Source organism: Sciurus vulgaris, assembly GCF_902686455.1.
Source record: "Sciurus vulgaris genome assembly, chromosome: 5".
NCBI lineage: Eukaryota > Metazoa > Chordata > Mammalia > Rodentia > Sciuridae > Sciurus > Sciurus vulgaris.
In genome coordinates, this window is record NC_136465.1 from 160,547,290 (window position 1) to 160,573,922 (window position 26,633).

The window sequence follows — 26,633 nt, forward strand, 5'->3', positions numbered from 1 at the left end:
GGATATGCTAGCCAAAGAGATGAGTCACATCCTGAGTGGCATGGAATGAAACTCTGCAAGTTTTCATCACACCACTCAGAACAACATGCAATTTGAAACTTGTGAGTTGCTTATTTCTGAAATTTCCACTAATACTTTTGGACCGTGGTTGATCATGGGTAACCAAAACCTCAGGAAGCGAAACTGTGGTTAAGGTTACAGGACTGTGTACCAGGCAATTAAGCATTTTCCTGTCATTTCTCCCCTTGCCTCCCACAATCCTCTCCCTATTCACCAATCCCCTTGACTCTGGAGGTGTCAGAAACTGTGGTTGACCAGATAGAGAAGAATAAGCAGAAGTGGGACACAAGGAAAAGGAGAAGCAAGAATGAAGCCAGTCACACTTCTTTTCTGACTCTACCCATCTTAACTGTAACAGGCTGAAGCTGTGCTACAGTTTCTCGGGAGAGATGTTTGCTTTTTAAATTCAGTTGGCATTTTTATTATGATGTCATACTGGCAATGTATTAACATAAATGCAACCTTCTTCCTAAGTGCCTGGCAAACACCAAAGCACTTTCCCAGACTTAGATCACTGCTCACTTCCTGTCCTGACTTCTCCATCCAAAACTGACCATTCTGTGTGTCTACTCTGCCCCAGCATAGCGTCCAGTCAGAACCTGTGTAATGCTTAATTTCACATGCTTAATTGTTTGTATGTCTTTGCTTTCAATCAACCTGTAAACTCTAGGAGTTGAGGGATGAATTATTTGCCTAGCGAGCACCAAGCACCAGCATTCACCAACTGGCACATAATTGTCCCTTGATAAAGATCTATGAAAGTAATTTATCTTACCATACAAACTAATCGTTTTCTAAGAGATTATAATTCAAACTTGTTTTTACTTTTCAGAGGTAAATTAAAAAATAGCAGCCTTCTTAACATGGTGTAACTGAAAGTTCCTTTTGTTACGGGTATCCTCAAGGAGTACCTGGGTGCCCTCCAGCAGTTCGTGAAAAAAAAAAAAATGTTCTGGCATCTCTGGATCCAGATGTGCTTTCCTGAGTTGTGAGGGGTCTTTTTACATTCTTCGGTGTTTCTTCCACAGGTTTCTTCAGGAGAAGCATTACCAAAAATGCTGTGTACAAGTGTAAAAATGGGGGCAACTGTGTGATGGATATGTACATGCGAAGGAAGTGCCAGGAGTGTCGACTAAGGAAGTGCAAAGAGATGGGAATGTTGGCTGAATGTATGTATACAGGTATTCACTCCAAGCAATTAAACTCCACTAAAAATCTCTTAAGGATGCAGATGGCAGGTAAAATCACATTGCAAGAATAATACTTCACATATTAAAGAAGGAATCCACTAAGCCATTTAAGCTCTTGAAAAGGGTAATGAACCACTAAAATTGTCCAAATTGTCATCTTGTTCACCTGAAAGAAAGGACTGTTGTTTGTTGTTCTTTGTTGTAAGGAACTATACATGGAGTGAAGTGTCTTTAACATGCAGTTAAAAGAACAGACTTTCATGTGCTACAGAGACCGACAGTCTGAAAATTTCCTCCACATTTGATTTAAATATACTGCTTATTTATTACTTAATTAACATAAAATTTATAGTTGTAGGAAAAAAGTAAGAATGCTTCATAGGGTATAACTGCCTCCGAATGGTCTAAATAGAGTTTTAAACCAAGTCATTTTATTAAGAATCCATATTTTCTCAGTGCAGCTTTGAACCAATTTGTATAGGTTTACACAGGAAATTAACTACCCTGAGTTTTAATATAATTTTGTCCTTCAATCTGATAAAGAGACACTGTATTAACTGCTGGCTTTGTGAGGGACTGTAATCTTCATCAAAAACTGGAATGCATGTTAGTATATAACATAATTAATTTTTCATTCTGCAAATGCTACAGACCACTCAGATTCTGAGATATGTCCTGTTCCTCCTCAAAATACAAACAGACAAACAAATGTCACCAAGGGGACGACGACATTCAGGGAGGGAATGCCACATGAAATAAAAGCCTGTGGAAGGTGACTCCAGTTCTATTGTTCCCAGATTGTACAGGCAACTGGGAAGGACCCAGGAAAATAATGTATGCAGGAAGGGGGAAAATAGGTCTGTGTAAATAATCCAGCTCTAGGTGGATGAAAGTTTTATAGTGGCTGATCCCAATCTTATTTTAGCATACATGAAACAAGAGCCTGAATAGGGTCTGCTGCTGGAATCCAATCTTGCAATGGAAATACTTTGATACTGCGTGGTTCATGTTGCTCATCACTTAAATATGAACTTGTTCCAGTTGAAGCTCCAGAGACATTTTGCATGAGTCCCTCTATAAAAAGTCTATAATATTATTTATGAACACAGACTTTTCCAGTAACAGATGTAGATCTTTCATGAGTCTACAAAACACATTTCCTCCACAAAGAACATTCTGGAACTTCATTTTCATTAACACTGAGAGAAGAATAAAGAACATAAATGTGAATGTGGAAGATTGTTCTACATTACTTTTTATAGCTTTGTTTAAGTATAAATCAGTGATGATGTATGATCATTTAAATTTTTTTAAGGCATCTTGCTAGTTAGTTAGGTTTCCATCACTATAAAAATACCTGAGATCATTTAACTTATAAAGAGAAAAGGTTTTTTTTGTCACTGTTTTAGAGGTTCCAGTTCCTGATCTGTGGGACTCGTTGCTTTTAGGCCTCTGGCTAGGGTATTGAATGGCAGCGGTGGGGAGGCAGGCAGAGGAAACTGCTCACCTCATGAGCAGAAAGCAAAATAGAAAGAGGGGGAAAAGGTCCCACAAGCACCCTTGGGGGCTCACTCCCAGTACCCTAAGGACCCCTACCTAGGTCCCACTTCCTAAGGGTTTCACTGCCTGTCAATCACACATGCACTGGAGACCAGCCTTTAAAAATGGGTCTTTGGGGACATTCAACATCCAAACTATAGCATTTCTTAAGTTATTTTAATATTTAACTATAATTTCAATAATTTGTATAGTTGTAGAAATTGACAAGATTTTGTTTTCCTAAGGGATGTTAAAATTTGTTTTACACAAGTTAAAATGTTTTAAATGTAAAATTGAACATACTTCTTATCATCTAGTGTATAACATGTCAAAATAATATTAATGCTATGTTTTGAATTAACACTTTTCCAGGTCCCCTAGACTGGGAATAGGGAGATTGTCATTCACCTTTTTATTGATTGTCTTGCATTGTATATAATGCTTTAATATCACAAATTCTTTATATAAAGGCCATCATTAAAATGATTTGATTACACTTAATCTATAAAAAACTCTGAGGTAGATATTATTTGCATTTTATAGATGAAGAAACTGAGACTAGCAGAGGTTAAACTTTTTGTTCAAGTATTAAAATCTCAACCTTTTCTTTTTAAATTTCTGAAGAGCTAGAATTAGTTCCTTGCCGAGTTGTACAAATCTTTGGAGCCAACTATGCAGCTGTTTCATGACCACACACCCAACAGAACTTTCTGTGATTGATAAAGCCCCTACGTTCATTTTTTCAGGCTTGTTAACTGAAATTCAGTGTAAATCTAAACGACTGAGAAAAAATGTGAAGCAGTATGCAGATCAGACCCTTAATGAGGACAGCGAAGGACGTGACTTGCGACAAGTGACCTCAACGACTAAGTCATGCAGGGTAATAACAAGCAGTGGTGTCTGCCAAAGCCATCAGGAGCCTAGCGATCTCGCCGGGAGACTCAGATTAGAGCCATAGCCACAGCAGAATTTCCATTTCAATTTTGCATTAAAATGGATTCCTTCTTTTGTTTTTAATCAAGAGAAAAATACATGCTTTGATGTAAAAATTCAAATAATAGCTGGTATTCATACTCCTCAAAAAGATGCTATCAAGAGGGAAAGATATGTTTGAGATCTGAATTGTCCTGATTGACAACTCTCTGTTTTGAGGATCAGAAAACCTTTTCCCACCTATTAAGTACCAGATATTATGGGTTTTGGTCACATGGTCTCTATCATAACTATTTGACTCTGCCATTTTAGTGCAAAACCGGCATAGACAATACATGAACAAAAGAGTGTGGCCATGTTTCAATAAAACTTTATTTACCAAATAAAGTTTGCTACCTGAGCTCATTTGTCAACCTCTGTATATAGAATGATATGCTTGGTTGGAGTCTCTATTTCATATGCAGAAACACTTCCTTACTTTTTGATTAAACCTTGAACTCCCTTAGAACGTCAATGTGAAGGTGCTTAATAGGCTTCATATGCACACTATTACTTATTCTTAAATACACAAAAGGCATATTTTGTTATGCATATTTTCTAGATAGGAAAATGAGGAACTTGAAAAACATTGAATGAAGAATGATATTGCCTGCCACAGGACCCAGAAAAAGCACTTAATTATACACTATATTAAGGCTCATAGTTCTTGCTGTACTTGGGGTATTTCTCAGTATTTTGCTATCAGTTCACTCCAAGTGAATGCACATATAGGAAGAATGCCTTATAACCGCCCTCCCTAACACCTTTTATTTTCTTGCCAGTGTAGGAGAAAACTGAACTCACCCCAGATCAACAGAATCTTCTACATTATATTATGGATTCATATAGCAAACAGAGGATGCCTCAGGAAATAACAAATAAAATTGTACGTATAATATTTGAAAATACATTTCTTTAAAGTTCATATTTTCTGGAGCCTTTACTCCCTTGGATGTGGAATTTATATATGGTTATGTTACTTGAAATGATTAGAGCTAAAAATTTAAGTTATTTAAACATTACATATTTAAACAGCAGCGTTAAGCAATTAAAAAGGAAGAAGTCACACATCTATCTTGTTAATAGTCATTGCTCTCCAAGATCTGAGAAATATGAACTGGGTTTTAAAATTTTATCATCTAAATTTTGTTTTCCTTTAGTCTAATGGTTTTTTAGAGATTTGTCCTTTTTTCCTATCTACTTATTAATCATTTGTTTTTTTCTTAAAATTTAGTTAAAAGAAGAATTCAGTGCAGAAGAAAATTTTCTCATTTTAACAGAAATGGCTACCACTCATGTACAGATTCTTGTAGAATTCACAAAAAAGCTGCCAGGTAATATTTTTTAAATGATTAAAGTTACTATTTATTGAATGTTTAACTATGTGCCACAGGTTATATTGACCACTAATACTATGTATTAATATACTCACATTATATTAATGTTTTGTTGGAGTCTCAAAACATTCCTGTGGGATCAGATCTTTTATCACTATTAATGTTGGCAGGCACCTTTACATGTACTTCCTTCCCTCTATGCTGTATAATGTTCTTGTGACACCAAGTGGGGCAGATATGTTCATTATCAAATGAGGATGATCTCACATCCTATTTGTATGTAACCACTATAGACACGAAAAGTTAGAGCTATAAAGGATATTTAGTATCACTTGTAATACTTCTTCCAAATCAATAGAAATATTGAGATTTTGCAGTTATCATTCATCCACTTATTCATTCAATGAGCACTTGTTGATACTTACTCCATACTAAATGCTTAGCTGCTTAGCTATTACCTTCAAGGAAAATGGTTACAGGCTATTAAAACACACACACACACACACACACATACACAGACAATATGCTGTTTGAACAGAGAGGAAATAGTTGCTCATTGTGTCTGGGAAAGACAGGGAGCCTTGAATGGAAAGCAAAGGAGGTTTTCAGTTGGCATGGAGAGTGGCTTTCCAAGTTGAGAGATCTTGTGAGAAGGTGATGAGGCAATAGAACAGGATTGTTAGAGATGGGAGAGAAAATTCAGTGTGTCTATAGCATGGTATCTGTGATGGACTTCTTCATTTGACAGTAAAGCGATGACAATGACCTAACTAAGGGATTTAATTCTTGCCCCGAGGTGGTAAAGATATTTTGGTGTCTTCTACTTTGGTGGAGAGGGAAATGATGAAACTTTCCTTGTATAAAGATGGTTTTATCAGGTTCATGAAAGATGGATTTGAATAGGAAGGGATGGGAGGGAGGACCAGCTAGTATGCTATTGCACAAAACCCAGAAAAAGGGCTTGAAATAAAGCAGTAGCCGTGGGAGAGGGAAGAGGAACAAAATGAAGACAGATGCAAAGATGACAGGACTTGGTGAGCAGTGTGTGTGCAGTGTGAAGGAGAGGCACTTACCCGCAGTCTCTTTGGTGCCAGCACAGAAACCAGAATGTGGGAGGCTTATCTTCTAGACTAAAATTCTTTCTGCTGCATTATCAATGCCCTCTAATCTGATCAGCTAAAATTGTTTCAGTGTTTTAAATTAAAAAAACTTTTTAGTATATCAGAATCCCATAGTCTAGAAGAGTTTAACAGATATCTTGCAAAACTCTGTAATGTTAAATTACAGAAGGTCGTTTCTGTCATAAGATTTTAATTTGGCATGTTAATTTACCCTCTTTTTGTCAGCATTATGCTATTATTTTATTAAATGTGTCACAGACAGAAGTCTACATAAAACTAATAAAGTGTGGGGAGAAAGTTCTCACTGTTATTCATTTAAACATTGATATTCTCTCATTTCTTTATTAACAATGAAAGAGAAACCTGATTTGCTATATGCTAATTAAGCTGAGGGCAATCTTGATCAAAAAACGAGATTACATTCTGAAAACTGTATGTGTTGGGGGGCTGAGAAAAGAAATGTGATATTTTTAGTTACTTATGGAAAAAGATATTTCAGTTCAAATGGTCAGTTGATCTTGAATCAAGAAATAACTGAAGACAAAGAAATCTTATTCATAAGAAGGTAGCTTAACAGAAAGCAATGGCTATATATTAACTTTTCTTCATTCTCAGTGCCTAGTCTAGTTCCTGAGGGAGAGTATATTTAATATATATTCAATGTGTAAAGCAGAAGGAAAACAATAAAAAATACAGAAGACAATAAGAGACCAAAAAAAAAGAACCCAAAAAGAAAAAATTATTTAAAGATAATTTCAGAAATTACAATGTTATTATAAACAGTGATATAACATCAATGCTGAAAAGGTATTTTGAAAAGAGTTCAGTTGAGTGTTTCCTTTGAGCAGAACCTGTGTCAGGCCCTGTCCAGGGTGCTGGAGACCTAGGGCAGCGACAGGGGGTAAGGGAGGTGGGGGAGGGGGGATGGGTAGAGCAGGGCTCCTTTTCTCAAAGGAGCTCTTGGACACTCAAAGATAATGTCTCTTTGTGTGTGTGTGTGTGGGGGGGGTGGTACTTGGGATTGAACAACCTGGGGTGCTCTGCCACTGAGCTACATCACCAGCCCTCTTTAATTTTTATTTTGAATCAGGGTCTCACTAAATTGGTCAGGCTGACCTCAAACTTGTAATCTTTCTGCCCCAGCCTCTCAAATCACTGGGATTACAGTGCACTTGGCAGGACAATGACCCTTAATCCTTAGTATAGCTGTCTTCTTTAAATTTTGGTTGCTATTTAATTCCTTCCTAAGCCATTTAGACCCTAATGGTATTAATTACCTCTATTAATGTGTGTGTGTGTGTGTGTGTGTGTACCTGCATGCACACAAATGGGTGTTTTTTTCCTTTTTCTTTGATTCAATCAATTATTCAATTATCCAACAAAGAATTTGGGGGAGGGGTACCTATTATGTGCCAGGTATTGTGGATACAACAGTAATAAAACAGATAAAATCTGTGCCCAAAGAAGTTTATCCTCCAATAGACATGGCAGACAAAGAACAAATAAGCAAACAAGCCCATAATATCATGTCAGTTGGTGGTAAGTTCTGTGGACAGATATAAATTAGGTAGGGATTAGTGAGTGCTGGGGACACTGTTTTAGTAGGGTACCCCTGGAACAGAGATCTGATGTCTCTGAGGGAGTGGGGCATGGAGATATTGGAAAAGAGCATTCATCCTTGAGCAAATGCAAGCTCATGTGTTCCCAGCAGAACCAGGTTGTCAGTGTGGCTGTAGCACAAAGAATGAAGGAAGAAGAAAGGAATGAGGTCAGAGAGGTCGTTGAGACTTTACCACACATGCCTGGATGAGGACTCCGTATTTTCCAGGTGGTATTATATGCCTTCAGGCTGGCAATTCTTTCCTATATTTGTCTGTTTTCCTCTACCTTGCATGAAGTAGTCCTGAACTCAGAGAAGACACCTAAACTTGACCCTGATAGGATTTTGGTGGGGAATGCTACTCATTCTCTAAATTTTGATTAAAGACCATGAGTTGGCTGAATATTCTGGATATGCATTACAATTTTTTTCTAGTTGTGGATGTTTTCATTCTTCAGAGTTGACCCTGCACAACTAACGTAATGACTCAAAGATAATATGCTGGCCTCTTGTTTCTTAGGGTTACCTCATTTGAATTGGTCTGTTTCTGCTGTGTATTTGGCATGATCTTGACAACTCCTTTTGCCTAATTTGTCCAATAAATTCTACTCAATGAATATAAAAGTTGGCTTCCATTTTGGGGAGTACAAGAGATACTCAATGGATTCAAGCTAAATACCCAATCATAAAATTGCTTTATGGAAATGTTTTATTGGTGGTGATGATGAACTCTTACTGTACATATTAAAATGTGAAATATTATACAAACAACTTCTTGATACTGATTTGAGTATCACCTATACTCAGGATTTCAGACTTTGGACCATGAAGATCAAATTGCTTTGCTAAAAGGGTCTGCAGTTGAAGCTATGTTCCTCCGGTCAGCTGAAATTTTCAATAAAAAACTGCCAGCTGGACATGCTGACCTATTGGAAGAAAGAATTCGGAAGAGTGGTAAGTGATTTGATTAACAGTAAAGAGTTTGTTTCTGCAACTAAACAATGGTATACCCTTGAAGGCAGGCTCTTAACTGTCTTATGCAATATTATATGTCCATCATGCCTAGTATGGAGAATGGCTCTAATAGATGGGTCTTTTGGAGTCTTAGTTCAAAAATCCCTTTTGTAATAGCAAAATACTAAAAATATTCTCTTTACCGCATAAAGATAAAATGTTAAAGGAAGGCTTTTGAAAATATTGAAAAGTGAGTCTGATTAAAAAGTAACACAGAGGAGCTGGGTTTATTCAGTTCAGAAATATTTATTTATTCAAAAATTTCATGTAAAATAGACTAGATATCCAGCTACTATTATTCAACTAGCCATCCCTATTCAAAATAAAATAAGAAACAATTATAATGGCAGCATATATGTATCATTTACTGAGTTCCAGATTCTGTTCTAAATATTTTTTATATATGGTTTCATTAAGTTCTTTAAAAAATTCTATAAGTACTATTATTGTTTCCATTTTTACAGATGAGGAGACTGAGACAGAGGTTAAATAACTTTCCCAGAGACAGACAGAAAATCTGACTTTAGAAGTCATGTGTCCATGTGTCTTTTTCTTTTTCTTCCTTTTTTTTTTTTTTTTTTTTTTTTTTTTTGTTTTTTGTTTTTGTTTTGTTTTTGGTCATGGTGGAAGTCAAACTCAGGTCCTTGCATGTACAGGGCCACAAGTCATGCATTTTGATCCCTACATTGCACTGCCTCTCAAGAGACAAAAGGAAATGATAGCACAAGTAATTCAGTTTAATTTATTGCGTAGTAATACTGTGACAGAGAGGGTCAAGAGATATTGAGACGAGTTTCTAGAAATTCTGGGCAATATAAGGAGATCCTTAAAATATGTTCTTATTTTCCTTAAAGACTTTATGTATGAGTTGAGGGAGAAGGATAAATGAGATCAGATGACTTCTCAACTTCTTATCATTCCATGATTGACTGGAATAAGTTTAAAGACTTTTGAAACCATTGTTTTAGAAGAGATTGGAAGGAGAGTGTTCAAGCTGTTCTGCATCTGTGAGAGTGATATAAATAAGCTAATTTAAGTATTAAAATTATTTTTAAATGCTCTTTTTCCATAGTCATTATGTTTTCTCCTCTTATTCAAAAGCTGAAAGTAAAAAAAAAAAAAAAAAAATCCCTATTCTATGTTACCAAACAAACAGAAAACAAACAAACAAAAAATCTAGAAGTAGAATTGTGTCACCAAAGGAGTTTAAAAACTCCTTTTAAAGATGCAAGGTTCTTATACATCCATTGATGTACTGGTTTAGCAAGTATTTAAGGGCAAAGTACAAAGGTGGCAGTGAAGAGAAGAGTTGAACATGTTGCTTCTCCATGAAGTTTACCATCTAGTGGAAAGAGATGAACTGTATATAGTTAAAATGTGAAGGAGAAGAGCTGAGAGAGAGATTAATTCTAGTGGGAAGCTGTCTAGCCTAGAAGATTTCCTTAGCACGTGAGCTAGACCTTAAATAAAATTTAATTTGAATGACCAGGGTGGAGACCTAGGAGAGAAGGACCAGCATGGGTAAAGGAGTCAAGGCAAGAAAGCTCTCAGTACATGTGCATGAAGAAGAGGGAGATGCTGAGTTGGTTGGATTAAGGGTTACAGTGAAAGGAATAAGAGGAGGGGGAGGCAGAGTCAGATGGTTGAGGGGCTTGAATGTTTAAAGGTTTTGTTGTTTATGCTTTGCAAAATAAGCCAAACCCCCAAAACCAAAGGCCAAATGTTTTCTCTGACAGGCGGATGCTAATCCACAAAAAGGTGGTGGTGTGGGGGCACTAGGGAAGAATAGAGTTACTTTATATTAGGTAGAAGTAAGTGAAGGGAGGGACAGGGTTATGGGGGTAGGAAGGATAGTGAGTGAAACAGAAATCATTACCTCACATACATATATGACTGCATGAGCAAAGTGATCCTACAATATGTACCATCAGAAAAATGAGAAATTACACTCCATTTATGTATGATCTGTCAAAATGTAAAATGTGTTCTACTGTCATGTACAACTAATTAGAACAAATAAAAATGTTTAAAACAAGATTTCATTATTTACTAAGTCATGGGGAAACAATGAAGGTGTTTTTTTTTGTTTTTGTTTTTGTTTTTGTTTTCTTTTAGCAGAAGGAGACTTCAGAATCAAGCTTTGCAAGTCTTCCAGCAGTGCTAGAATAGATGGGGGACACCTGTAAGGAGGCAAGAGGTTCAAGGCTCTGACTCTGATGCTGGGAAAAAAGGAGAGAAGGGAACAGATCTGAGGGCTATAGTGTTTCATTTTTCATCCTTTGTGTTGTCAAGAAACATAGATTGTAGTCCACCTTTCTAAAGTATGGATTAAGGCCCAGAACAGGTAGGAGATAAAAATCTATCAGACTGTATTTGCCAGATAAATCTCAAGTGATAGATTTTATCACCTACTTGTACTGGATCTTAATTTAAATGAGTGTAAATGTGTGTCCCCAGGCTAAGAGGAAGGGGTTGAATCAGCTAACCTCCAAAATGCTGTTCTGTTCTAAAATATTTCTTACTACTTTTCTTCTCTTAAATAATTCAATTTTTCTGATTGGTAGTTGGCAAGCTACTTAAGTATCCTGATTTTTAAAGCTGCAATCAATCATTGACAGTTCATCTTAGGAAGGAGTTAAAGGATACAAGCTGAATTTTTGTGTGTACGAATTTGCTAGTTTAGGCTACTGAATATAAATTGGTGATTTATCTTATGTAGAAAATTGTGTCTTTCACCTATGATGGATAAAAACTTCATTTGCTTAACTCAGCCATTTATTAGGTTCTGGCTGCTATGGACTGTGGCAGTGTTCTCTTTAAAAAAAAATTCATGAGTCAAATCTAAGTTACAAAATAAATAAAATAAAAGTGGATGATGATTCATGTGAAAAATATTACTCATTTTATACACTGGTCTCTTTAACTCTCAAAGGATCCTAATCTAGTTAATGTGTGTTTGGATTCAAGAGATGGCTGGTGGTTAAAGATACTGACTGGAATCTAGTTTGACTCTAAGCTCCACTATTTATTAGTTGTATTCTCCCCACCAGACACACTTTTTCTTCAGGTTATTGAATTAGACCCTGTAACTATTTGATCTCTTTGAAGTCATGTCTAACTGTAATGCTTGTTCTGCATCTTGCCTGTGTTTTGATATTACAAACTTCACAAGGCAGGGTCTGCCTCTTCTTGAGTGGGCATTTTATCCCAGTGCCTAGCACATGCCTTCCTGGAGTGGGTGCTCAAATATCCCTTGAATGAAGGAATGAGTGGCTACTTGTCTGCAGCTGCCTGGTCCATTAATTTTCTTTTCAAGTGGTTCTTCCCTGAGGGTCAGAGTTATTGATATCTCAAACTGACAATTAACTAGTGAAAAATTTTTCCTAGACCTTGCTGGTAGCAGTTTGGGGGATAGATACCTCTTTAGCATTTGTGTGTTAAGCAAAAGACGAAGAGTTCAGGCACAGGAGCTCTGCTGTGTTCTCTTTCCTTCTCCTCCAAGATGAGTCATTGAAAGTTGATTTAGGTGCCAGGCAATGAAAAAAAAAGTGATATAATTTCTGCCATATGAATTGAAATAGTTTGATACGAGGGCCTCTGAAGGGGAATTCCCCAGCAACTTTTCCATTGTTCTCTCTTCTGGGGCTCAGCTCACATTTTTTTCTCTTTGCCTGGTTCTTTCTGATCTTTTGGGTCCTGAGCTAAGTCAGGTGGTGCCATTTCTATAAGGACCACTGGGGCAGCACTGGGTTCCTTCCCAAACTTAGGTGAGGTGGGGAAAATCTCTCCCATTGTGATTCAACTGAGAGCAGCAGCAGCAGCAGCAACAACACAGTTTTCCAAAAATGTTTACTGGAATACTAAGAGAAAAATTGTAAATGTTTACAAAATATATATCTTCACTAATGAATGGATCTGTTAATTATAGTATCAGAAGATAATAATTATTCAGCTCCTACTATGTGTCAGACTTTATTGTAAATGTGTGATCTCTGGGTCCTACAAGAAGCAGATAGCACTGGCGATGCTCAGTCACTGGCTGGGAGGAGACTGGTGCCAGTGTGTCCTCAACATTCACAGGGACGGCAGGGGAGTTACCATTCTACGATGCTCCTACTATGAGCTCTCCTAAAGGGATATCTGAGTGGGGCATCTTCATGGCCAATGTCATGCTTCACAACATTATCTGACTGGCTCTTCATAACATGGTGAGGCAGGATATTAAGAATCCTATGCCAGACCTAAATCCTGTCAATACTAATAACTTTCTTCCTTCAAAGACTCCATCCCAGCCATTCTTTCCCTCTGACATTACCCTTAACTCTCAGCTCATTGCTTCTAGCACTAATTGGATAATATTTTGTTCCAAAACAACCTCCATTCATTGACCTTCTATCTACTGACCCTCCAGCCATTGACTCTGACACTTTTGCCTGACTTCACTTACTTCAGTACCTAAGATTAGAATTCATGGACCATCAATCTGATCACTTCCTTGGGTCATTAACTGGATGTCCTCAACTCTTTGCCTTTTTGTCCCATCCCTGACTGAACACAACTCTCCACCTCCTCCACTGTAGCAACAGGGTTTGCTTACCTTATGTCACTGGTCACACAGTTCAAGTGGACCTCAGGCTGTAAACTTATTCCTCTTCTCTAGACAATTCATTCCAGGTGTCTAGGAAACTACCACCTTCCACTTTCTCTCTTTTCAGATGTCCAGCATTCCTCCCTCTTCATTATCAACTGATGACCTTGTGGGGAGAAGGTAGATTTAACAAGAGGCCAGAGGAATTGGGGCTCAAGGAAGTACCATGAAGCTTAAAGGAAAAGGGACTCCCCAGCTTAGTCACTATGTCAGGATGGGGATCACCACAGAAGCAAGGCTAGAGCCAGGTCCCTAGAATTAGAATCAGCATAGGGATCCCCACAGGTTCCTGAGTCTGGGCCAGGGATGAATCCCCTGGGGAAAACAGAGTGGTTCTAGCTATGAAGACACAAAAGTTTCAAGGACTAGGTCAGGCAGATGCTTATATCTAAGCTCCTTTGAATTCTGGCTACCCCATGTTTCTGGAGCTTCTCTGCAACATATCAGTTCCCCCAGCAGGAAAAAACAATGATCCTGTTCCTCCCTTTACCAAATTGATCACTTTTCAAAGGCCTAGTCTTTTAAAAAAATTTAAAATTTGTTCTTTTTAGTTACACATGACAGTAGAATATATTTCAACATATCATACTACATGGAATATAACTTCCCATTTTTGTGGTTATACATGATGTGGAGTTACACTGGTCATGAGTTCACATATGAACATAGGAAAGTCATGTTAGATTTATTATAGTTTTCTTATTCCCATCCCCCCTCCCTTCCCTTCCCTCTCCTTTGTCTAATCCAGTGAATTTATATTCTCCCCTTCCCACCCTACCCACTCTTATTGTGAGTTAGAGAACATTTGGCCTTTTGGTTTTTTAGAATTGATTTATTTCACTTAGCATAATAGTCTCCAGTCCCATTCATTTACTGGCAATTGTCTTAATTTCATTCTTCTTTATGGCTAATATTTATTTCATTGTGTATATATATATATACATCATTTTCTTTATCCATCTGTTGAAGGGCACCTAGGTTGGTTCCATAGCTTAGCTATTGTGAATTGAGCTGCTATAAACATTGATGTGGTCAAAGGCCTAGTTTTAGCCTGAAAAACACTTTTTTTTTTTTTTTTTGCGGTGCTGGGGATTGAACCCAGGGCCTTGTGCTTGCAAGGCAAGCACTGTACTGACTGAGCTATCTCCCCAGCCCTGAAGAACACTTCTAAGTGATGATTAGTTATAGAGATAACTGACATCCTCTTAAGAATGCTCTAAGAATAGTCGAGCCCTTCTAACTCACATCATCATTATAGATACACCTCCTCATATTTCTGATGTTGTTGATGCATCAGCCTCTTATTATCCCTCGATGAGCCCCAAGCCAGTTAGGATCCCATCATTTCCATTTGACCCCTCCAGTCTGGTAGCTGTCCAGTACCAATGGAAAATGATTTCTTCTGGGACCTGCATTCATTTAATCAGCTCACTCATTTTTTTGCAAGACTCTGTTTTTGAGTGTTGCAATGCCCAGGTACACTGGGGATACAAAGATGAATAAGATAAAGTCATGATTCTGAAGCACTTCATCTCCTTTGGGGAAATAGAAAAATAATGACAATAGTCATGTATGATTTAAGTTAGAGGACTGGCTGCTATAACAGAGACTAAAAATAAAGAGAGATGAAGCAAGATAGAAACTCTCTTGCAATGATCTGGGTATAAGGAGAACAGAGCTGATAGGTCAGCTTCAGAGTGTCCTTCTGGGTTGTTGCTTAGCCATCCATAGAGCACTGACTTCGCCTGAAAGGTCCAAAATGACTCCATAATAATAATAATAATAATAATAATAATAATAATTATTATTATTATTATTATTGGTATATCCACATTCCAACCAGTAGAGAGGGCAAGGGAGAAAAGAATGGCACATCTTCCCTGTGAGAGAATGATCCAGAAGTTGAACATCTGAGTCTGACAATCCTCTAGGAAGACCTTCTTCATCACATCTAAATTCAACAAAGCCATGTGCCCAGCCAGAAATGCTATTTTTGCACTATGGCACAGTGGTTCTCTAATGTGGATGATTCTCCCCAAAACACATACTTAGAGGACATGGGCAGGGTCTAGAGATATTTTTGATTGTCACAATTGGGATGGAGGCACCGTGACAGTTACTGGGTAGAGACCAGGGATGGCCAACATCCTACCATACACAGGAGAGCACCCCCAAACAAAAAATTATCTGGTCCAAAATGTCAATAGTGCCAAGATTGAGAACTTCTTCTCCAGAAGAAAATGGATGTTGTGGACAGTTAGCAATATCCTATATGTGATGGTTCCTGCAGCAAATGTTTGTGAAAATGTACAGTAATTTGACACTAAGATTTTTCTATTCATTTCTTGAGTTGTCATTCAACCATATATATTGAATATAAGATACTTGTTTTATGCAAGGTACTGTATAATGAATTAGATATGGAGATGAGAATACATGATCTTTGTCCTTCAGCAACTTGCAGACTAGTTGGGAAGGTGGACCAGCAAATGTAAGGATGTATGTAAAATGAAATTGGAGCATAATGGATTGTCTGCTTTCCTAGGTCTACTTGGTAAGTTAGGAGCAGCTCAAAAAATTAATAACTAGCTGGGTGCCATGGCACATGCCTATAATCCCAGCAGTTTGGGAAGCTGAGGCAGAAGGATCACAAGGTTGAGGCCAGCCTCAGCAACATAATGGAGGCTCTAAGCAACTTAGTGAGACCTTGTTTCAAAATAAAAAATGAAAAATGGGCTGGTGATGTGGCTCAGTGGTTACGTGTTCTTGGGTTCAATCCCTGGTACCAAAAATTTAATTGAATCATGCAGGATGACTGGGAATTTAACAGTCACAAAAGTCTGAGAAAGGCATTCCAAGCAGAGAGAGAGAGAGACAGAACCACTATGAAATAGTAATATAGAAAGAGTACAAATAACATAGAAATAGTGAGTGACAGAATAAGAGAATATCCATGTATAGAATTTACAAGTGCGTTGATGTTGTAGAAAACAATATCATTAAATGGAAGAGGTAGCAAGTGCTAGATCACTAAGGGCATTTAATGCCACAAAAGTAGTTTAATTTAGTTCTTACACCATGGACAGCCTTTGTAATATTCTGAGCATATGTGACATGACCATATCTATACCACAGAAGCTCTTTCTAGCAGTAACATGAATGAAGATTTGGAGGGATTGAGACTGCAAGTAGGGAGACCTATAAAGAGACTCATGTAATATATAAGTGAGGAATCATGAGGTTCTTCCATATTAAACACATATACTCATAAAAAAAACCATTGTACTGTCATAAATTTTACAATTTGCGATTCTTTAAGTTTCAGAAAAGTTCAAGAATTAAGCTTTCTAGAATATAATCTGTGCAAATAAATATGCAGTGTCATGGTTTAGATCTGGAATGTCCCCTCCCCCAAAGTTCACATGTTGAAGATTTGGCTACCTATGTAGCAATGTCCAGAGGTGGGACTTTGGAGAAGTGATTTGGAGAAGTGAAGGAAGGCTCGTACCTCATCAGTGACTACATTTGATGGATTAATAATTGGGAGGAGATGGAAACTGTAGGCAGGTGGGGGCATGGTTGGAGGAAGTATATCACTGGGGGTGTGCTTGTGGGGATGGTATCCGGTCCCTGGCCCCTTCCTTGCATACCCCCATGCTTCCATCATGTTTGTGTCTTGGAGTCAGCTAGACGGTGGACTGAAACCATGAACCAAAATCAATCTTTCCTCCTCTGAGTTGTTTGTGTCAGGTATTTCCATCTCAGCGATGAAAAGTTGACTAACACAGCATGTCTCTAGTTCATAAGAAGATACTTTCCTCAAATATCAGTCACATATTGTGACAATAAAAACCATTCAAACTCACATACTGCTTTATACTTTATTATCCATAATGCTGTTTCTTCTATTTATTAATATTTATGAATTTTCTTCTCCCCATGGATTTTCAGAACAGTACCTCTTCCACATACTACATAAAAGCCTGATCTTGCAAGATGACCTTTCAGAAATTTTTATTCTTATGCTAATGTAACACGGTCTTCTTTCTATTTTATATTTAATTCTAGAATAACACAACCTCTCAAAGTTCCCTGTTTATGCCTGCAGAACTCTTTAAAGAATAAAATGTGAAATGTCTCTTTTTTGTTCTTCAAATTCATACTCTTTTGTTTGCAATTATTCCATCCCACTTACATACACAAAGATACTATCTCACCAGATGCTTTTACTTAATGGGAGTTACGGTTTTTATTTGTTAATTAAGGCTTCCAAACATATATATGACATTGAATTGTTTTTATATAATTCAAATACAGCAATGATTTCTTTCCTAATGTAATGTTATAATTATAATACAAGCTAGGTTTTCAAGCTAGAATTTTTAACAAAAATAGGAATAATCATATGATGCCACAAAACGATATTGGTAACACTGAATGGATTTACATTTTAACAGTAAGAAAATTAGCAATAACTTCTCCTACATCAAAGCAATTTGTTCAGTTCTTTTCAAATATAAATAACCCCTAAATTTTATAGGCTTCCCTCTTTTGTGATTCCCACAAGACAGAAATGAAATAGTTAATTCAGTGAGTAGTTACTAGGATGGCGATATATTTTGAGATTCAGGAGTACTTTGTTTTTATATACAATCCTCCTGTTGGTACTCCCAATGGCCCCTGTAGTGAGTGTCAGGTTCTTATTTTGTAGACTGGGAAATAAACTTAGAGAGGCTGGATGACCTGTCCAAGGTCCTACAGCTCATCAGCAAGATGCAGGAAGTGACTGGCTGCTCTAACTGAAAGTCCAGTACCTTACTACATACTGCACCCGTCACTCACCAAGATCTAATGGAGACCCAGCAGAACAGCTCCTGCCTTTCAGTTGAGACATAAAATGTAAGCAACAGCTAACAATGTCAAATTGCTTTTAAGTAAATGATAAAATAAATAGAGACAATGAGGTCAGAGAGAAGACAGTAGAGCCATGAAGTACATTGTAGCTAGCTAGTAGTACTATACTAAAATATACTGTGCCTGTTCCTCTGTTCTTCAATTATACATGAGTTTACTGCTTTAGGCTTTGCAACACACACAAGTGAAAATAATAAACTTCCCCAGAAGCACCAGTAAACTGATAATCAGTTCAAATACTCTCTTTCAAAGAAAGGTTGGAAATGTAAAGGAACAAATGACAGAATATAAGAAAGGTAAATGCTTAAGTTAAAGTTTAGAATTCTTACTACTTCTAATTTCGAAGTGATCACATGATAATTTTGAAATGGACAATTTGGAGTTCAATTATAGGAAGAAATTTTCTTTCAAAGGGACAGAAAGTATTAAACAAATATGAGTTGGTATTTTCATTGCCCCTGGATAGAAACCATTGTTCCTTGGCTGCATTCCCCAAAGTCCTTTGTACTTGCTCAGTTTGGACATTATGTATTTATTTATGCCTTTGTCTCTTCTGTTAATCTGTTAACTCTTGAGGACTTTGTATTCTGAGCACTACCACATTGCCTTGGACATAATAAGCTTACAAATATTATTAGTGAAGTTTGTTGGGATGACTCTGAAACTTGACAGTCCAAACACTGGCAACTCTAAGTACCAGTGAGACCTAATACAAAGAATGTCATTTATTAACTATTTTAAATAAAATATTTTATATTGCAAGTAGGTTTTTTTTTTTTTAATTACTAATGTAATGGCAGCAGCTTCTTTTTTTAAACTTATGACAAAGAATGGCACAGATGACTCACTGGGTAGTTTTACAGTTGGAACTTTTCTTAGCACCTCAAGAATGTTTCTCTTGTCCTAATGACAACTCTTACCCCATCACAACTATGTCATCTTCATCACAAGGAACTAGCAAAACACAATACTTCTGAATTTAACAAATATTTATTAATCTCTTGCCATATCTCCAGAAAATGCTATTACTAGAGATACAGGGATGAATAAGAAACATGGAGCGGCCTTTATGGACCAGGCACATGCTAGACACTGGAGATGCAGCAGTCGGTCTCAAATACCAGAGGGAAGGAGAGATACAAATGTAATAGGTGTCACAGAATTGAACATAGAGAATAAAGTAACTGATTCTACTTCACTGTTGAACTTGGCCTTGGAACACGGGTGGGGTACTTCACCCTAACAAGGACCCTGGGTTATGTTTCAAGGGACAAAATATAAAGACATAAAAAGTGTATCTTATTTGTTAGGGGAGATCTCTGTTAAAATGCTGTTGGTTGAAGGTAACAGAAAAATCTAATCCAACATGTCCTTAAACATAAGGAAATGTGTTAGCTCAAATGAGGAAGGGTGGTGGCAGAATTGGTTATTCCAGGGACTCTGCATACCACCAGAAACCCAGCTCCTCTCCTCTTTCTCCTCTGCTAACCTTGGTATATTGGCTTCACTCTTCGGTAAGTTCTCCTCCTGGTCATCTAATGGCCGTAGCAGTTCCAAGCTCCACCATAGTCAAAGGGGAGAGAGGAGATAATAGCTTCCTGGGGCCTGAGGGTGGAAATCTAAGGAGCATCCCAGTAGATTTTCCCTTCAGTCTCGTTAGTCAGAATTGCACTGCTGTTCCTGACTACACCAACCTCTGCTTTGGGAAATGAGGTCAACATGGCTGGACTGTGGGCGGGAGCCAGGCTCTGCCTCCACCAATATGGTCATGAGGCTGAACTGAGGAAGGTAGCTATGTTGTGTAGGCAACAAATTGAATCAGCTTTAGGAAACTGCAAGAGTTAGTTCAGAGGGAAGCCCTTGGGAGGGCAAGCATTTAGTCTGAAAGGAAAGCAAAAGGCAGATACAGCCTTGTATGTCACGTCATAGGCTGTGGGATGTTATCATTACTGGAAGAATTAAAAGTTTCATGGTTTTGAGCAAATAGCCTCATTTTAAACAAGGTGAGATCCCCAGTTATGTTAAGTCAGAGGTATATAGAATACTGAAAATTGGTCTTGTATAATATGTATCCTTGAATATAATACACACACAGACAAATAAGTTGCTTTTTTGTTCCTAATTAAGACTAGGAAGTGAATTAGGAAACAAAAGACAATTCATTTTAAAACAAAGCAGGATAGTCTTAATTATGTCAAATGGTTATTCTCTCAGAACATTTCTGATAATTGAATAATCAATTCATCAATCGCAGAAGTCTTTAAGGGAAAATAAACAAACTGGGATGCAGAAATATAAATTTTGTTGTTGTTTTAACAAATTCAAACTTCACTATGGCAAAGTCTTGGTGACTGAGTTAGAAAATAGCCCCCTCTTGTGACCAAAAATCAACTAATTGGTCATAAGTGCAAAGGCAACACAAATTTTAAGCAAGTGTTTAGGAAGGAGGAGGAAGCTGGAAAACTGGAAAAGGCTTCCCCCTTCAGGATGATATTGTCATTACACTTATTTTAGAAATCCCTGGTTTATAAACTCTTGAAAACACTCCCTTTGTTTATGTATGGCTAATGATGATTTTTTACTCTAATTTCCAAAGCAAATTTATATTTGATCCATCCTATAGAAAATTATCATTTTTAAAGAACTCTATTATTGGTTTCTACAATTTTCTATATTTATTCTGGGCTTTTACAACTTGCACAAAATGAAACAATCATAATAAACATTTTAACTCAATTTTCCTCAAACAGTATCAACTATAATTAGAAAGCTAATGGAAGTAACATCTTTGGAAGATGTGTGGGGATTTAGAAAGACAAATGAACCAGGAAATAGGTAATCAAAGGTGATTTTTAAAAATTGAACATTTAAAAATCAGCTGCCTTGAATATTACCTCCAAATCTCATGTACCATTTAGGGTTATTGGCATAGTTGTGAATTATTATTTTAGGTAACTCCAGCTGAAGGATACAGTTCCTGAGTGCTGAAGAGAGCATAAAGTCTGCCATTTTTTGAAGATAGAAAAAAACCTTAGCAAGAATCCAGATCTTAATTTAGGTTTAATATCTAGAAATCTTTTGAGGCAAATCACTGATCAGTTAATTTGTATTCCTTCTCAGTAATATACAGAATGGCTTTTTTTTAAAACAAAAGATAATTTGTGAAGATAAAAGTAAATTTAATCTGAGACTAAAATGAACTGAGGTTAAGATGAACTAATGTGTTAATTCAGTTCACCTGAATAACAATAGTAAGTTTTGTGACTATTTGCTCTAACATTTATCAAGGGTTTTTTGTGAACCAGGCACTGGCTCATAAAATTATCTCATTCGATAATATTGTTATATAATTCACATTTCACAGATGAGAGGGCTAAAGCTTTAAAAGTTTAAGCATTGTGCCCAAGACCAAGTTGTGGAGTCAGACTTCACTCAGAGCTGGCTCACAGCCTCCTAATCACTGTGTTGGAAGCCAGGACTGGTATTTCCAGCCTCACATACTCCTCTGCATTTGAAGCTGTGTCTACTTTGGTCATGGGGATTCAGTTCAATCTGTGACAGCTGGATAAAAGGCGCCCTTCCACATGATGCAATCTCCAACAAAGACTTTGTTGTTAAGAGAGCCCACTGGGGTCAATTCAAGAATCAAAAGTCAAGGGGAGAAGAGTGTGGTACATTGACTAGAGAGGGAAAAGCCTAGAATGCACTTTGGGAAGATTCTTCAAACTCTTCTAAAGTGAGGATTTAGACTTTCTGATAAGTTCACTTTCTACAAGGTGTGCCAACAAATTATAATTGATAATTGTACTCTTCAGCATTCAGAATCAAATTTTATTTTGCTTCAGTTCAGTCAAAGTTCTTTGGCTCTAGATCTGGTTTGGGAAGGAATAGAGCAGTCTGTTCTCATCTGGACCAATCCTGGGAGATTGATCTTCATCTTAATTCATCTGTAAGTCATATCAGAGTATTTTCTATTTCCTTGATTCCCCAGCCAAAGGCACTTCTGGAGTGGAGGCATGCCCAGAGCAAGCACCAAGCTGATGCTTGTTGATTGAGCAGAAGTGACACAAAGAAATCTTAAGTTATAAAGAGTAGTAAACTAGATAGAGGAGGAGGATCTTTCAAGGAGAGAGAACAACACATGCTTGAATTGTTCAGGGAACTAAAAGTGGCTGAACATGGCTGGAGATAAGGGTGCAGGATAGAAAAGTAGTGGCAGTTTAGTCAAAGCCCACAAGGTTCGGTTTGAATTCTAGTTTACTTTTACTGGCTGCGTGTCCTTGGACAAGTAATATACCTCTCTGTATCTACCTTATGGGATGTTAGAAAGATTAATTATTGCATAAGAAGTACTTAGAACAATGCCTAAAACATAATAAGTACTCGACAAATATGAACTCCTACCATTAACAGGGGATAGGTTCTAGGGGGTCCTATGAAAAGGTTCCTTATGTAATAAAATCACTGCCTAATGCTATTTTTAGAACTCTGTTAGAGGCTTATCTCTTAGCTGGAGCCAGAGTCAATGTTAGGACTTATAGGAATTTCTTTCCAGAGACTCACCATTGGGCCAGATAATTCCTTTAACCAAGTATCAAGTAGGTTTGTAAGAAGTGGGGAGAGAATGTGTGGTTTGAATTTTAGAGTCATTCTGGTATGCTGGATAGAGAATGGATTGAAGAGGAATGTGAAGCAAAGAAGGTATCTTAGGACACAGGGAAAAGGGAAAGAGTAAAACAAATGCCTTTTTTTTTTTTTTTTTTAACAGTTTGCATAGATCAGGCGCTGGGTCTCCACAGGTATAAGACAAGAACGTTACAGATGCTCACTAAAACAGATGGACACCAGATCTAAACGTGTGCTGGATTTAGTTTCAGAAACAGGAAAAGAGACTGTCACGTGTCTGTCACGTGTCAGTGTATATACTAACATGGAGGAGGCCCACGCAGTTAGGGATGGCTGGGGCAGAGTCAAGGAAGAAAGTTAAAATTTTGTGGCAAAAGTCATGGAAAGTTTTTTAAGGCTTGTAAGAAGTGGGGAGAAAGTATGTGGTTTGAATTTTAGAAAGGTCATTCTGGTAGGTGGATAGAGGATGGATTGACGAGGAACAAGCGGAAGACAGGAAAGCTGTTGAGGGGCAATTGCAATAACCCAGATGGAAAGAGATGGGAACTTAAGCTCAGTCAGTGCCCAGAACCATAGAGAGTGGAGGGAGCAGCAGGTGAGGGGCGGTGAGAATCCATAGGACCAACCACCTGAGTCTCAGTTGTTAGGCCTGGACAATGGGGTGGGTGAGGGTATCAGTCACAGAGAATGGGACCACCAGGAAAGAAGTGGCTTTGTAGGAAGTGGGAGGGTTTGGTTCTGTACATGGTGTCTTTGATTTTGGACATACTGAGTTTGAAGAGAACAGCCAAGTACTGATGCCAAGTAGGCAATGGGTAAGTAAGCCTACTGCTCTAGCCAAAGATTGGAACCCTTTGATAGGAACACTGGCCAGTTTATTCAACAGAGCTGTTAATACTTTTGGACTGAAGAGCAACTCTTTGTTAGTTGTTTATGATGCTATCTATGCCTTGATTATAGATATTAATGTTAAAAAGATTAATGAAACCCCATCTAGAGAGTGGTGACGTTCTGAAATTCTTTCTGGCAATTCAAGAGCATTATTATTCATTGTCAGGCAGCAGTGACTAAAACAAAGATACTGCTGAAATCTGAGACATAAAGATCTGTATACTATGAGGGTTTTGTCAATTGGTGGTCTTTACAATGTTCTGCTTTTGACTGAATTTAATAATATGATTATTTAAATGTGTACATATGGGGATAACTTATTGTGTGTGTGTATAATGTGTTTCTACTTTTACACTTTTTAGTCACTCAAAAATTTTACTATAACTGCAATTTTTCAACCTTCCTGTGTAGGTATCTCTGATGACTATATAACACCTATGTTTAGTTTTTATAAAAGTATTGGGGAATTGAAAATGACTCAAGAAGAGTATGCTCTGCTTACAGCAATTGTTATCCTCTCTCCAGGTAATTTCAGTGTTACATTTACATTTTTATACTTTTTGTTTTTTTCCTTGGTATAATAGTAATAATGTTTATTAAAGAAAATTTGGAAAACACAGAAACATAAAGGACAACTAAATGGCCTATAATTCTACCATTCAAATGGAACCATTAACATTTTAGTGTATTTCTTTTTTCCAAACATCACCCTTGTGCATTTGTTGTATGTATATCAAACACCTACTATGTACTAGACATTAGGGATACAGTAAGATACAGCTCCCATGGAGTGCACATTCCAGTAGTATGGAGAAGATAATAAATGGTGAAACAAATAAAAGTAACTTTTTAGGAGGTGGGAAATATTACACAAATATTATGATGAGAATATAAGGAAAGACAGTGATAGGATAATTATATTAAATAGTGGTCATGACGTCTTTTCTAAGTAGTTGACATTGGAGCAGGGATATATATGAAATTATTAGCCAGGCATGGTGGTACATGTCTCTAATCCCAGTGGCTTGGAAGGCTTAGGCAGAAAGGTCGAGAGTTCAATGCCTGCATCAGCAATTTAGCAGGGCCTTAAGCAACTTAGCAAGATCCTGTCTAGGGATGTGGCTTGGTGGGTAAGCACCCCTGGGTTCAATCCCTGGTACCAAATAAATAAATAAATAAGAAATGATATACTTCATATAATAATAATGGAGAACACATTGTGTCATTTTAAAGTTCATATCTCTTCAATAGACTTTTCCCAAGTTATTCCAATTGTTTTACAGTAGTGTTGATTTACAGTTGTAAGCTGTGTAATTATATTGGTAAAAGTTTGTTGTAATGTGTGGATCATAATCCACTGCATGGATGTGCAATCACATACTAAATCTTTACCATATGTTTGTACAGCATGATGCTTCCAATTTTCTTGTTTTAAACAATGTTGATACCTCTGTACATAAAATTTATTTATGAATGTATTTGGGAACAAGTAACATCGTGTTTATGCCATGATTAGAATTTGTAAAGCACACTTGCCTTAAACCATTTTTATACATGATATTGAGGCAGAAGCTAGTTGCTCCTTTTTTAATCATAAAAAGTTAGTGATTAAAAAGAAAAAGAAAACCTGTTGGGCAGAACCTCCTTCTAAAATTAGGCACGTAGATACTTTTCAACCCAGTAATTCTACTCCTGGGATTATACCCATCAGAAAGGGTATGTATGCCTATCAAATGGATTTCCTTTAGGGACTTTGGTTGGAAGGGGACATTAGAGAGACTTCTCAGGAGCATTAGATGTTCATATCTTGATCTACTTGTGATTACGTGGGTGTATATTAATTCATACATTTTGAGTGTACATGTACACTTCCAAAAAAGTTAACCTTGCTGAAATTATGCCAAATTAATGCTTTCCCCCTTTTTAATTTTGTCACTTTATTTTTAAACTCCAAAACAGATAGACAATACATAAAGGACAGAGAGGCAGTGGAGAAACTTCAGGAACCACTGCTCGATGTGTTACAAAAACTGTGCAAGATTCATCAGCCTGAAAACCCTCAGCATTTTGCCTGTCTCCTTGGTCGCCTGACTGAATTGCGGACATTCAACCATCACCATGCTGAGATGCTGATGTCATGGAGGGTGAATGATCACAAGTTCACCCCGCTGCTGTGTGAAATCTGGGATGTGCAGTGTTGAACATCGCCACCTAGCTCCTTTACCCCCTTGATGTACAACTTTCCTTTATTTCATTTGTACCCAGTTTCACTCAAGAATCTCGATGACTATTTATATAGTAATTATGTGACTTCCACAATTGTAAATATGAGTTAGATAGAATTATTTCTCTACATTATATTATACAAGGCTTCAGGGAATCCTACTTTCTCATTGGCATGCCCTGTTTGCCTAATTAAATTGTTACTTCAATTCTATCTGTTGAACTAGGGGAAACCCCATTTTTCTCTTTCTCTTACCATATTGCATATATTTTATTAAAGAGTTGTGTTCAATTTTAGCAATAAACTGAATGTAATGGCAACAGGCTCTTCTCTGGAAACAAAATTTGGCAAATATTTCTTTAAGTGATGTAAGACATTGAACCCCGGGGTGGGGGCAATTTACAGGAAGGTAAGTCTTCATAACATAAATGGCACTTTTCTCATGCCTGGAGAAGTCATGGTGCATATTCTTTCATTTGTAATAGCCCTGTGATCAT

The 26,633-nt window shown here is 37.2% G+C and overlaps 1 protein-coding gene across 6 annotated transcripts in view; it reads left to right on the forward strand.

The window, feature by feature from the left end:
• Nucleotides 1-26,456, forward strand: part of NR1H4 (nuclear receptor subfamily 1 group H member 4) — a 77,141-nt gene extending 50,685 nt beyond the window's left edge. For 3 of the 6 annotated variants that reach the window (XM_079141379.1, XM_079141380.1, XM_079141377.1), the window contains 7 exons: nucleotides 1,089-1,241; nucleotides 3,536-3,669; nucleotides 4,549-4,647; nucleotides 4,996-5,095; nucleotides 8,627-8,773; nucleotides 24,324-24,437; nucleotides 25,872-26,456. In XM_079141379.1, the coding sequence (XP_078997505.1) occupies nucleotides 1,089-1,241; nucleotides 3,536-3,669; nucleotides 4,549-4,647; nucleotides 4,996-5,095; nucleotides 8,627-8,773; nucleotides 24,324-24,437; nucleotides 25,872-26,113 (989 nt within the window). In that variant the 3' untranslated portion in view covers nucleotides 26,114-26,456. The remainder of the gene's footprint in view (nucleotides 1-1,088; nucleotides 1,242-3,535; nucleotides 3,670-4,548; nucleotides 4,648-4,995; nucleotides 5,096-8,626; nucleotides 8,774-24,323; nucleotides 24,438-25,871) is intronic. The other 3 variants (XM_079141381.1, XM_079141378.1, XM_079141382.1) reach the window with 2 other exon arrangements.
• Nucleotides 26,457-26,633: the final 177 nt, after the last annotated feature.